This window comes from Schistocerca cancellata, chromosome 5 (assembly GCF_023864275.1).
Source record: "Schistocerca cancellata isolate TAMUIC-IGC-003103 chromosome 5, iqSchCanc2.1, whole genome shotgun sequence".
NCBI classification, from domain to species: Eukaryota; Metazoa; Arthropoda; class Insecta; order Orthoptera; family Acrididae; genus Schistocerca; species Schistocerca cancellata.
Genome location: NC_064630.1, coordinates 428,820,633 through 428,833,941, shown reverse-complemented (window position 1 = coordinate 428,833,941; position 13,309 = coordinate 428,820,633). Strand labels below are relative to the sequence as shown.

The window sequence follows — 13,309 nt, the reverse complement described above, 5'->3', positions numbered from 1 at the left end:
TTTTTACTTATGATGATGTGATGAAAGAAATTTTTAGCATCATGACCCCAAACTGTGTTATGAAACATAGGTAATAATGCTAAGCCTATGTGGAGATTATGTTTGTGTGTTGTGTTGTGGTTATGAGCATCATCAATCATTTACTTTATTTGTACAAACTTACTTCGCTCACCGAATAGCAGAAGTGTTGAGTTGTTGACAGGCACATACAAAACATAAATAAATTTTGCTGGCTTTCAGAACTAATCCTTGACACAGTGCCAGGATTTAAATTTGGCAGTGGACTAGTTTGGGATGGGGATAGGTTCGGGTGGGGTGGGTAGAGGGTGAGAGAGGCAGGAGACTGGAAGAGGGGTTGGAGGGGTTGGGTGTGGGTAGCTAATGTCTTGAAGGGAGGCAGCAGGTTTGCTTGCTATGAATGTGGGAGGGAGGAGTGGCAGGTGCACAGGCTAAGCATGCGAGTCATAGATACCGGAGCCAGTTCAATGTGACACACGATGATGACAATTTAGAGGCTTTGAATGGGAGGACAGAGGAAGTAAAAATTGGATAGAGGGTATGGGGAAAATGGGTTAGATGAGATTGAGACCAGGAAGGTTACAGGAGAGAATTGTATGTTACAAGGATAACTCCCATTTGTTTAGTCCACAAAAGCTGGTGGTGGAGGGAAATAACAAGGTGGCTCAGGTTGTGAAGCAGCCATTGAACTTGAGCATGTTGTGCCAGTGGGTGGTCAACTTATGTTCATGACCACAGTTTAGTTGTGGCCATTCACTCTGGTGGACTGCCAGTTGCTTGTCATTGTGACATAAAAAACTGTGCATTGATTGCAGCAGATCTGGTATACGGCGTGGGCTGCTTTCACAGGTGGTACAGGCCTGGAGCAGGAAGTTCTTAGTTGGTGGACTGGGCAGATCTTGCACCTGGGTCTTCCATAGGGATATGACCCCTGTGGCAAGGGGTTGGGAGTGGCAGTGGCATAGGGATGGACCAGGATATTGTGTAGGTTGGGCGGGTGATCAAATATCCCTTTAGGAAGGATCCTAGGTAGAATGTCCTTTAATTCTGGGCTGATGATAAATAATCACCACCCTGGTGAAGGATATTGTACTGTTGTTCCAGTTGAGGGTGATATTGGGTTATGTGGGGTTCCTCCTTCGTAGATGATTTTTGGGTGCAGTTGGTGGATTAGGATTGTGGGAGGATATGACATAGGAAATCTGTTTACAGACTGGGTTTGAGGGGGGGAGGGGAGGGGTAATGCTGGTCTGTTAAGGCCCTCAGATAAGATTTTTAGCACACTGGGAAAGGGAATTCATAGTTACAGCTCTGCCCTAACAACAAGCCACTAAATTTGATCACCATGTCAGTCCACCTCTCCCCACATTGATCCCTTCAGAATTTTATGTCTTTCCTTTTTTTATGTTAACTTAGGTGTGATCAAGTATCCTCACATCACAGAATTATCCTAGTTCACTCAGCAAAATTTCTTCCATCCTTTTCACTCTCCGAGCTCATGTTCTGTTATCCATTTCCCTTTACAACCACCTGATGCTTTCATTTGTCCATTTCCTCTGTCATTTCACGTTTTCCTAGTGCCATCTAAGTTCAAATGAACCCTTGTTCCATCCATTTGCATCCACTCTGAAAAGCAACCATTTCCATAGCTAAAACACAGTCCCTGTTCCTCAAATGCTTCCTAAAGCCTGGAATACCCCTCCCCCAATGGCCTAACCCTAAAAATTCTCCTTCTGAGATCCCATCCTTCCACCTTCTGAAATCCCATCCTTCCACCTTCTGAAATCCCATCCTTCCATTCACAATGAACCTTCTTTTCAGTGTATGCCAATCCCTATCCCTCACAGACCTGGTACTGCAGAAACACATCTTCATGGCACAGGCATGTTAGAACTAACTCTGCTCCTTCCAGAAGGTATTTTTGCTGTGAAAAATCCTCACTTCATAAGCCACATCTCCAAAACTGAAACGTTTGCCTTGAACAACTGGAAGATACGTCAAAAAAAGTTTTGCATTACCCTGGTTCCCAGAACTCCTGAAGATAGACATTGACTGTGGATATTGCATCACAGACACTTTGACGGTTCAGAGATGTCACTATACCAGCTCAAAGATGTAAACAACCATGCATGAGCAATACCTGTTAGATGGAGGGTGTCCGACAGCCAATCAGTTCCAGTCATTCCACTAGGACGAGGTACACGGCTCATGTTATCTGTAGCTCTACCATGCCTAGACTGTCAGTATTGTGGTTCGATCGCATCTGCATTGTTACTTTGTGCTAGAAATGGCTCTCAACAAGGGAAGTGTCTGGGCGTCTTGAAGTGAACCAAAGGAGTAGTTTGGGCATGGAGGAACTGTCAATGACATGCCTCGCTTAGGCCGGCCAAGGGCTACTACTGCTGTGAATGACTGCTTCAGATTATGGCTCAGAGGAACCATGACAGCAATGCCACCATGCTGAATAATGCTTTTTGTGCAGCCACAGAATGTTGTGTTATGACTCAAACTGTGTCCAATAGGCTGCATGATGCGGAACATCACTCCTGACATCCATGTTGAGGTCCATCTTTGCAATCACGACACCATGCAGCGCTGTACAGATGGGCCCAGCAACCCGCCAAATGGACCGCTCAGGATTGGTATCACGTTCTCTTTATCAGTAAGTGTCACATGTGCCTTCAACCAGACAATCGTCGGAGATGTGTTTGGTGGCAACCCGGTCAGGCTGAAGAAGGCCTTTGACACACTGTTCAGCGAGTGCAGCAAGGGGAGGTTCCCTGCTGTTTTGTGGTGGCGTTATGTGGGGCCGACGTATGCCGCTGGTAGTCTTGGAAGGCGCCGTAATGGCTGTACGATACATGACTTCATGGATGACAATTTGAGCCCCCATTGTGCACATCTTGTGAATGACTTCCTTCAGGATAACGACATCACTTGACTAGAGTGGCCAGCATGTTCTCCAGGCATGAACACTATCAAACATGCCTGCGATAGATTGAAAAGGGCTATTTATGGACGACATGACCAACTATTCACGCTGAGGGATCTATGCCAAATCGCTGTTGAGGAGTGGGACAATCTGGACCAACAGTGCCTTGATGAACTTGTGGATAGTATGCCACGACAAATACAGGCATGCATCAATGCAAGAGGATGTGCTACTGTGTATTAGAGGTACCGGTGTGTACAGCAATCTGGACCACCACCTCTGGTGAACAGCAATCTGGACCACCACATCTGAAGGTCTCACTTATGGTGGTATACCATGCAATGTGTGGTTTTCATGAGCAATAAAAAGTGCAGAAATGATGTTTATGTTGATCTCTATTCCAATTTTCTGTACAGGTTCCGGAACCCTCAGAACTGAGGTGATGCAAAACTGTTTTTGATGTGTGCAATTCTAGTCACCACCTCCATGGATTGTCCAACCTGTTGACGTCCTGCTCCCGCCTTAGAAAACCATGACACATCAACACTTGTCCTATCCACACTGAACTCCCCTCTCCACTCATAGCACTCAAACCCTGTCGAATCCAAACAATCCCAGAACACTGGTTTTAATCTTTCCACCAAAACCTTATTTTCACAGAAGTTTCAGTCCTATCCAGAGACCTCATCTTTAGCTGACCATCCAAGTTTAACTCTATTGGGCTTACAATGGAAACCTTTACTACCAATCGCTCCAGCCAAAGTAAGCCTAAGTCCAACACTGAACATTGCCTCTCCCAGTTCATACCACTATCTAACAATGACCCTCTCACCTAAGCAACCTGGTTACCGTCCAGGAATTCCTTACTTTCAACGTGACCTTACCATCCTTTCCAGGTCCCAGGCTTAGAATACTAACTTCACGACAAAAGAAAGGACAGCTATTCACAACCTCAAAACAGATTCTTAGTTAATCATCCTTGCAGACAAAGGCTCCACCACTGTTGCGACGAATCGCAGTGGCTACCTGCCAGAAGGCTTCTGCCAACTGCCTGATTCCTGCCCACGCCCCCCACACACCCCTAATCCTCCCAACATCCCAAAGAATCACTCACAGAGGAAAGCCCCCTCATCACCCAATATCACCCATGACTGGAATAACTGTACCATATCCTTCAACATCACTTTGATTATCTATCATCATGCCCGGTAATAATTGACTTTTTATCTAAGTTCCGTCCCATGTCTCCTCAAGTAGTATTCAGTTGCCCAACCAACTCAGCATCCTAGTCCTCCCTATGCCACTGCCACTGCCACTGCCACTCCCAACTTCTTGCCAAAGAGGTCATATCCCTGAGAAAGACTGAGGTGCAAGACCTGCCCAATCTAGCCACTCCGGACTTCCTACTTCAGTCCTGCCACAGGTTTTTCTTACCACATCAGAAGTAATGCCACCTGTGAAAGCAGCCATGTCTTGTATGAAATCTGCTTGCAATCACTGCTCAGCCTTTTATGTTGGTAGGAATGAATTGCCACCACTAAATTGTAGCTAAGAACAAAGTTGACCATCCAGTGGCATCACATGCAGCTAAGCACAACACGCTCGAGTTCAATATTTGCTTCACTGCTCGGGCCATCAGGATCCATTGCTCCACCATCAGTTTTTCTGAACTATGCAGATGGGAATTATCCTTACAGCACGTACTAGACTCCTGTAATCCCCCTGGCTTCTGTCTCCATTAACGCACTATCTTGACACACACTGTACAACAGTTGCCACTTCTGTCCTCCCTTCCGAATCCATGCCTCCACGTCATCTTCATTCTGCGCCACATGGTACTAGTTCCAGTACCCATGTTCCACATGTTTACCATGTGCACCTGCCACCCCTCTTTCCCACATTCCTAGCGAGCAAATTTGCTGCCTTCCTCTGAGCTATTAGTTACCCACCCGAACCTCACCCTTGTCCACCTGCTTAAATGCAATCCTAGCATTGTGTGTCCAGTCGACTCAATTCAGGAGCACAGGTAGGGTGTGTGTGTGTGTGTGTGTGTGTGTGTGTGTGTGTGTGTGAGGGGGGTGGCATGTTCTCTTTTGTGTGTGCCTTGCCTGCCTATTGACAACTCAATGATTTTGCTGTTTGGTGAGTGGTCTCTTTTATTTGTAAATTATTTACATTTTGCCAAAATTTTTCTTACTATAATCATAATCTGATATTAAAATTAATTTGGACAACAGTGTACCTGTTGCTGGCATCCTTGTATCGCAGTTCTGCAGTGACTTTCTCTCCACCATGACATAGTGGCTGTTCATCAGCATCTCTTGTTGTTAGAACTGCTTCAGCTTTCTTATGCTGTCGACAAATCATCAGAGCTGCAGGTTGAGAACAAATCATTATTATGTCCTTCAAGTCAAGCAGTGAAGAGCGTTATATAGTAAAATTTCTATACCTTCCAACTATGTATCAGATAAAAGTTAAATATATTTTTTCAGGCACCAAAGATTTTGAAGATCTACAATTCAGATATTTATCATCATTTAGAGTGTAACGTTGTGTTATTTGTGTATAGGACAGCAAGCTTAGAATTACAGATTTTCTTCACGTGTGTGTGCACGCGCTGTGAGGAATTCAGAACACGGTAGCCATCTTTTTTTTTTAAATCTCACTGCTGTTGTTTCAGCTTTATTGTAACTGACAGCTGAGGATGGTTCTTGTTCACATTTTAATGTTCAGTATTAGTGCTTTTGTGGCTCCATGTTTTATTCCTGTAAGTTTTCATTAAAAAAAAAAAAGAAAGGAAAACATTTAGCTCTGTAGTGTACTCGTTTAAAATTTCCCAAGAATTTTACAAGAGTCAGTTCAGTTGTCTTAGTTGTGAAAGCAGGCAATGTGACTAAATAAAGAATGAGATTATGGTGGAGTTCATCTATCAGCATACTCATCAATCAACTTAGAGGTTGTAAAACCATGTATATGATTTTTGTATTTATAGATGGACAGTGACTTGGATGTAAAGAAAAAGAAATAAATAGGTGAGTAAAAATGGCATGGAGTGCTTTTAGTAAACTAAGTAGAGTTTCCAAAACTGATCTCCTTATGTGCCAGAGAAGGAAAATTTACAGTTGACGTGTATTTCCAGCTTTGAGTTATGGCAGTGAGACATTGAATTTCAGTGTGAAAACTACTAAAATAATGAGCACTGGTGACATGAATGCAAGGAATAAAAAGTAGAGACAAGTGGCCAAACACATGTATCTGGAACAGACTGTAGAGGAGGACATGCAAGATTCCAGGAGATTAGAAAAAAATCTAAAATGACATCCTAATGGAAGATGAGTAAATTACATTATGAAACATCCAGGAGCCTGTTGCCTTTTCTTGTAGACCATGTATGAGCACACGTACCCACATGTTTCATTTTTGTGTTGCCAATGCTGCCCGATGTATTGTTCAGCAGTCACACTTTCAAGATTGGTATGCAATCTCCATTTATGTTGGTTCATTGAAAGTGAAGTGTTAAATGTAATAATACATAAAATAAAGGAAAAGGTTCCACTTACATTTAGCAGTCTGTGTAGGAACAGATGACAGTATTCACACTAGTTTTCAAGCTCTTGCTCTTTTCTAGCAACACACACAACCACACAAATAAACGTACACTACCTTGCTTGCATTGGGGCATGTACTTCTGGGTGTCTGTGGATGTGTGTACTTTTAGCAGAAAAAGAACAAGAGCATGAAAGCTAGTGTGAATACTACTTTCCATTATGTGTTTCTGTGCTCGACACATCAGTCTGCTGTAGGTGAGTGGTTGCCTTTATTGTTCCATCCAGGAATTTACGTTAGTGTTTAATGTAAATATATTTTATACCAAAAGCCTGTGGCAACTGATAGGCAGTGCCACAGGTTGCACAGAAAACTGTTCATATGAACTGTTTAAGTTTCATTAAAGCCATCTGGTGATGAAGGTATAATCCTCTGAGACACATAGTGAAAAGGTAAATAAAAGTAACTCATGACAATAATTTTTGTATTTAATTGGCATTGATGAAACGGACCTAACATACAATGTCTCCAGACAAACTTCTCAGTTTTCACTGATCTGATGCTGAATTGATGCTTCTCGTTCAATAGCACTTACTGTCAGTGTTGAGCGTGCAGTGTTGTGGAGACACTGTCTGTGTTGTTATGACGCCAAAGAGGGTGTGTGATTTGATTCGGCCACAGCCCTCCTCAGGAAGAAACTGCAGGCAGTCAGATACACGTGGTTCCATGAGGCTGCCACTAGCCCCATTGTTGCAGCACCATTCCAGACGACGCAGCACTGGGGAGACCAGCGTCAGCAGCTGAAACACCAAGTCTGCCATATGAGCATCCACTATGATAAACTTCTTCCTTTCTGTTAAACGATTCAAGATGACTGACAATATCATATCAACTTTTTAATAAATTAGTATTCTGGAAAAAAGGGGAGTAGTTCTCATGAATCAATGGGTAATTAAATCTCACATACAAAGGTAAAGTCATTTGTTAGTCAGAAGAAGAATCCTTTGTTTTTATCAGGACCATACTGTTAGGGTGGCCAGATAGGTTTCCGCTGAGGGCATGGGCACTGACAGATGGAAAATTTAATGAAAAAAGAAAAACAAAGCATAAAAAGACAATGGTTTAAGAAGTAACTGGGAGAAGTATATGAGTTCTCCTACCCCTCACAATCCGTCCTCTGCCTTTGTGAGGAAGTCTTTCCCTAGCTAGCAACTGTAAATGTGCACTGTTGTCAGTGTCATTTCTAGACCCCCACTTCATCTGAACAGCATCATAAAGAAGTGACAACTATTGATCAGTTCGTCTGTCGCTGACGTCGTTTGTGTGTCAAAGGTGCACTTCGTTCATTCAGGTGCAACCTAAACGACTTGCTCGTGTTTGACAATGGAGTTTGTGCTGCTACTTCCATGTGGTATTGTGGAATCTCATAGGTCTGCAATTGGCTGCTGAAGCTAATGGCCCTTGATTTTTGCTGATTTTTGTCGGTTGAGAACTGGAGCAAGAAACAGTGATGGAGGCAGCTTACAAGAAAGTTGGAGGGATTATGTAATTACCTTGCCTCTCTAGGCTGTAGTTTTTCTGCTCCCTAATTTCAGTTGTGTGACTATGTTGTGGAAACAAAAAATAAATCCAGAACAAACCTTACGTTGCTGATTAATAATATTGCAGGAATTGCTAGTCATGCTTATTGACAGCTAAATACTGTTGATTTAAGTTTAGCCCTTATGCAAACAAACATAGGCTCTGCCATTGGTCATTAGCTGTGTTGCTCTAGGACCTGGTGAAAGCCTTACTTACGTATTAGGTATATTGTTGTTGTTATAGTGCAAATGAAACTGGTACATGCTAAAACACCATAAGTATTCAGTTTTGTTGCTAATCGCTGTGCTAAATGTTCAACCCATGTATTTATTGTAGCAAATTTCACTGGACATGCAGTTTTACTGTGCTTTATTTTTATTAAATATACTTACAAAATTATAAAATTTACTAAGTCTGCATAGAAACTTTTGCAGAAAGGTAGTTTTACACAAGGGGGTGGGGCTGGAGGGACGAGTGTGTAGCTTAGTCAGCTCTGTCAGGCGGCCAGGATCACCTTGGTGTGGCTTAAACCAGTGGCTCAGATAATTCTTTGACAATCTTGAATGCAGAATTCTTGACTTCGGTTATCTAGTGGAGAGCTGTAGCACTCTCATCCCCCTCCACCCCCTTAATAGGCAGGACATGCGCTATGAGCAGGATGATGCTGCTAAAGTAGCAGAACGCATATGTTGTAAACAAGTGTTGTGTTTTAGGGTTGAGAAAATTCGTCCATGGGCCTGATAAAAATTACATACCGATTTTGGAGAAAGGAGAATACAGCCTCATTAGTCACAGATTGCAATATTCATCAATATGTTGTAGAATTTTGGAAAACATTTGATTCTTATGTATTATGACCTTTGTGGAAACTGAAACCCTCCTCTGCAGGAAACAACATGGATTCTGCAAATAACAATCTTTTGAAGCCTAGCTCACTATGCTCTTGAGACTGAGAAGGTAGTGGATACTGACACCCAGGATGATGCAGTGTTTCTTCTCTTCCAGAAAGCAGTCAGTACGGTTCCACATGGGGGAACACAGTACAGCATTCTTAACAGAGACAAGTCTTCAGGTATAAAAGTAGCTAAGGCTAAGGGAGTATTATTTGGCCATTACTATGAACTATACATGTAAAGGATTGAGTGGGTAACTTTAGAAACTCCATGAGGGTGTTGGCAGATGCTGTTGTCATATATAGAGAAGTCACTAGGCTAGAAAATTGCAGCAAAATACAGAAAGATGTACAAAGGAGCGATACTTGATGTAGGGTTTGGCAGTTTACCCTCACTGTAGAGAAATATGATGTGTTCCACTCAGACAGTAGAAAATACCTGTTTTTGTTCCATTGGACAATGGCCAAACAACCACTGGAAACAGTCACATTGACTAAATATCTGAAAGTAGGCATATGAAGTAAAACCATGCAATTAATCATAGGAAAGGCCAAAGATGAAGTGAGATTCATTGAAGGAATCCCCAGGAAGTGTAGTCCATTCACGAAGGTGGTGGCCAGAAAATCCTCGTTCAACCAATAGTTGAGTGTTGCTCTTCGATCTGTAACTCTTACCAGATAGAATTGCTAGAGGAAATAAAGCAGATCAGTTCATTTTGTCATGGGTTTGTTCAGTAAGTACAAAAGCATCACAAAGATACCCATCCATTTCAGTCACAGAGTGGTGGAATATTTCCTGAATGGCTGAAATATGCTGAAGTTAAGCCACTGTTTAAGAAGGGAGATAAAGAAATAGCATCAAATTTCCGTCCAATTTCACTGTTACCAGCATTCTCAAAAATTTTCGAAAAAGTAATGTACCGTCGTCTTTATAACCATCTTATCTCAAATAACATACTGTCAAAGTCACAGTTTGGATTTCTAAAAGGTTCTGATATTGAGAAGGCTATCTTCACTTACAGTGAAAATGTGCTTAATTCATTAGACAAAAAATTGCAGGCAACTGGTATATTTTGTGATCTATCAAAGGCATTTGACTGTGTAAATCACAATATCCTTTTAAGTAAACTAGAATATTATAGTGTAACAGGAAATGCTGCAAAATGGTTCAAATCTTATATCTCTGGCAGGAAACAAAGGGTGTTATTAGGAAAGAGACATGTATCAAGCTATCAGGCATCATCCAACTGGGAACTAATTACATGTGGGGTCCCACAAGGTTCCATTTTGGGGCCCTTACTTTTTCTTGTGTATATCAATGACCTTTCATCAGTAACATTACCAGATGCCAAGTTTGTTTTGTTTGCCGATGATACAAACATTGCAATAAATAGCAAATCAAGTGTAGTCTTAGAAAGATCAGCCAATAAAATATTTGTGGATATTAATCACTGGTTCCTAGCCAATTCTTTGTCACTAAACTTTGAAAAAACACACTACATGCAGTTCAGAACTTGTAAGGGGTGTCCCAAGAGTATATGTCTAACATATGATGACAAGAAGATAGAAGAAGTGGACAGTGTTAAATTCTTGGGATTACAGCTTGATAATAAATTCAATTGGGAGGAGCACACCACAGAACTGCTGAAGCGTCTTAACAAATCTCTGTTTGCAATGCGAATTTTGTCAGACGTAGGGGATATAAAAATGAAAAAGCTGGCATACTATGCTTACTTTCATTCCATAATGTCATATGGGATTATTTTTTGGGGTAATTCATCAAGCCAAGCTAAAGTTTTCCGGGCACAAAAACGTGCAGTAAGAATTATATGTGGTGTGAACTCAAGAACATCCTGCAGAAGCCTGTTTAGGGAACTAGGGATACTAACTACAGCTTCCCAGTATATTTATTCCTTAATGAAATTTGTCATTAAAAATATATCACTTTTTCAAACCAACAGCTCAATTCATGGAATCAATACTAGAAATAAGAATAATCTTCACAAGAATTTAAAGTCACTTAGTCTTGTACAAAAAGGTGTGCAGTATTCAGGAACACACATTTTCAATAACTTGCCAGCAGCCATAAAAAGCTTAACAACCAATGAAATTCAGTTTAAGAGAAGCCTAAAGGATTTATTGGTGGCCAACTCCTTCTACTCCATTGATGAATTTCTTGGTAAAACCAACTGATTTGTATATAAGTACAACATAACTTCTGCACAATTTCAGTGCAGTAATGTGTTCACTGAAAATTTGTGTGTGTGTGTGTGTGTGTGTGTGTGTGTGTGTGTGTAAGTATAATCTAACTTCTGCACCATTTCAGTGCAGTAATGTGTTCATTGTAAATAAGTATTACAGTAGTTGTATTACATGTTTATTACCTTATAAATAAATAAAAAAGTTTTTTATTTTAAATTCAGTGCATTAGTATTTGTAAAATGACTCTTAGTGTTCATTAAAAAATGACGATCATTCCACTTGGGACCTGTGGAATGGTACATTAGCTTATTTGTTTTAGTTGTAAATATTTGTCATGTATTGTTGTTTTTCTGACATGTTCCACATCCAGGAGGACCTCCTCACTACGGATCAATTGGAATGAAAGTAAATCTAATCTCTAATCTAATCTAATCAATGTAGTTTACTATTAAAATTCTGAGAATTTACATTCCTAGAGCAGACAACCAATATATTGCTCTGTGCTAAATATACCTTGCAAAAAGATCATGTAGATAAAATTACCAAGATTAAAACACATAATGGAGGCTTACCAACACTTGTTTCTGCACAACATTTGCTAATGGAATGTGACAATGGTAAAAGCAGTACATTTCACCACTCACTGTCGTGGCATGTAAATGTTCCCACCAGATTTTCACACGCACACCATGTGTATCAGTATCTTGGCTACCACCAATCAAGGAACAACCGTCACTGCTGGAGGCAGATTTCCTCATCCAGCAAGCCAGTGTAAAGGGTTTTCCCAGACACACCGGACGTCTGTTGTGGAGTAATTGAGTTCACTAACTTTGTAGCTCCACGAAAGGTAGCATTAAAGATGTGACGATTCCAAAGGAAGTGCTTGGCAGCTACCAGCCAGAATTCCTAGAAAACCTTTATAGACAGTGCCTGATATGACAATTCTCATTGAACAGCTGTATGAAATCAATGAAGCTATACAGAACTGATCAGCTGCAACAAGCTATGGATTTTCCTCTATCAGCTCTGTCATTTTAGCATTTTAGATAAGAGCACCACTGCTCCTTCACTGATTATGTCCACATGGGCGGAGATATTCCTTAAAACTTATGGAATCCCAGGCAATCAACAACTTTTCACCTGTGTTCTGCTTTGTCAGCTGGACAGTGCTGAGAAAAATAAATAGTACTTTTTACATGGTTGTGTCAATAGTCTGCATTAATGGAGAGTGCAACAGAGTTAAAGTAGGTAATCAATAAGTTGCAAATGGTCTTTTCGTGCACAATACCCATAACAAAGACCTGCAAGATATAATATTATGTGATTAAATATTTCACCAATATAAATTTCATATTACTTCTTGACATTACAAGAGATATACTACCTAAAAAAACTTCTACTGCATCAAGTCACCAAAATATCTTTTTCAAGCACTCCACCTCTATTTTCAGCTTCTTATTTACATACTTATTCTTAAGAAATTTGTAACATTATGGGCTGGAGCTTCTTGAATTCTCACTAAACCAGTTAAGTAGCAAAAATTCTACTAACATATTTTTCCTGAAATTTTTTGTATAAGACCCATTAGATGATTTTGAACTCTATCAAAAATATGTCTGACTTTCACCCTTCAAGCTATAGATCCTTGTTTGTTTGTGATTGCAGACATGTACCTGGTTTTCATGAAAGTAGATGGGCAAGACTTTATTACATTTCAAATAGGTGGTGTAGAAAAATCCCAAGTACAAAAATGTTTTAGTTCTGTCTTTGCCAAAGCAAGTAAACTTAAATTATAAGTTGTTCAAGCTATAATGGTTGTAGAAACGAAATTAGGTTACCTGAAAATTCATTATGTTTTACTATTTTGTGTGTTGAATAAAGAAGTCAGTAGTTATAAAGGTACTCTAGTTTTCATCTCTAAATGGATGATGGGCATCAAAATTTACACACATTAGCATAGACTTATACACTGTCCATCACAGTAACGAGCCTACCTGTCAAAAGCCTACTTTTACAGTGCAGACTGCTGCAAGACATGCAGGAAGACAGAGAGGTTCTATATTGTACTGACAGGGATGTGGAGCCACACCAACTCCAATGCCATGGCTGCCTGTGTTAGGTTTCTTGGTTGATAATTC

At 40.7% G+C, this 13,309-nt stretch overlaps 1 protein-coding gene across 1 annotated transcript in view; it reads right to left on the bottom strand.

Annotated features, from left to right (window-relative positions):
• LOC126188582 (tripartite motif-containing protein 45) overlaps positions 1 to 13,309 on the bottom strand; it is a 197,765-nt gene that overhangs the window by 18,174 nt on the left and 166,282 nt on the right. Inside the window, exons 6-7 of the mRNA XM_049930184.1 lie at positions 7,092 to 7,296; positions 5,193 to 5,322 (exon numbers count right to left, since the gene is read on the bottom strand). Of these exons, the coding sequence (XP_049786141.1) occupies positions 5,193 to 5,322; positions 7,092 to 7,296 (335 nt within the window). The remainder of the gene's footprint in view (positions 1 to 5,192; positions 5,323 to 7,091; positions 7,297 to 13,309) is intronic.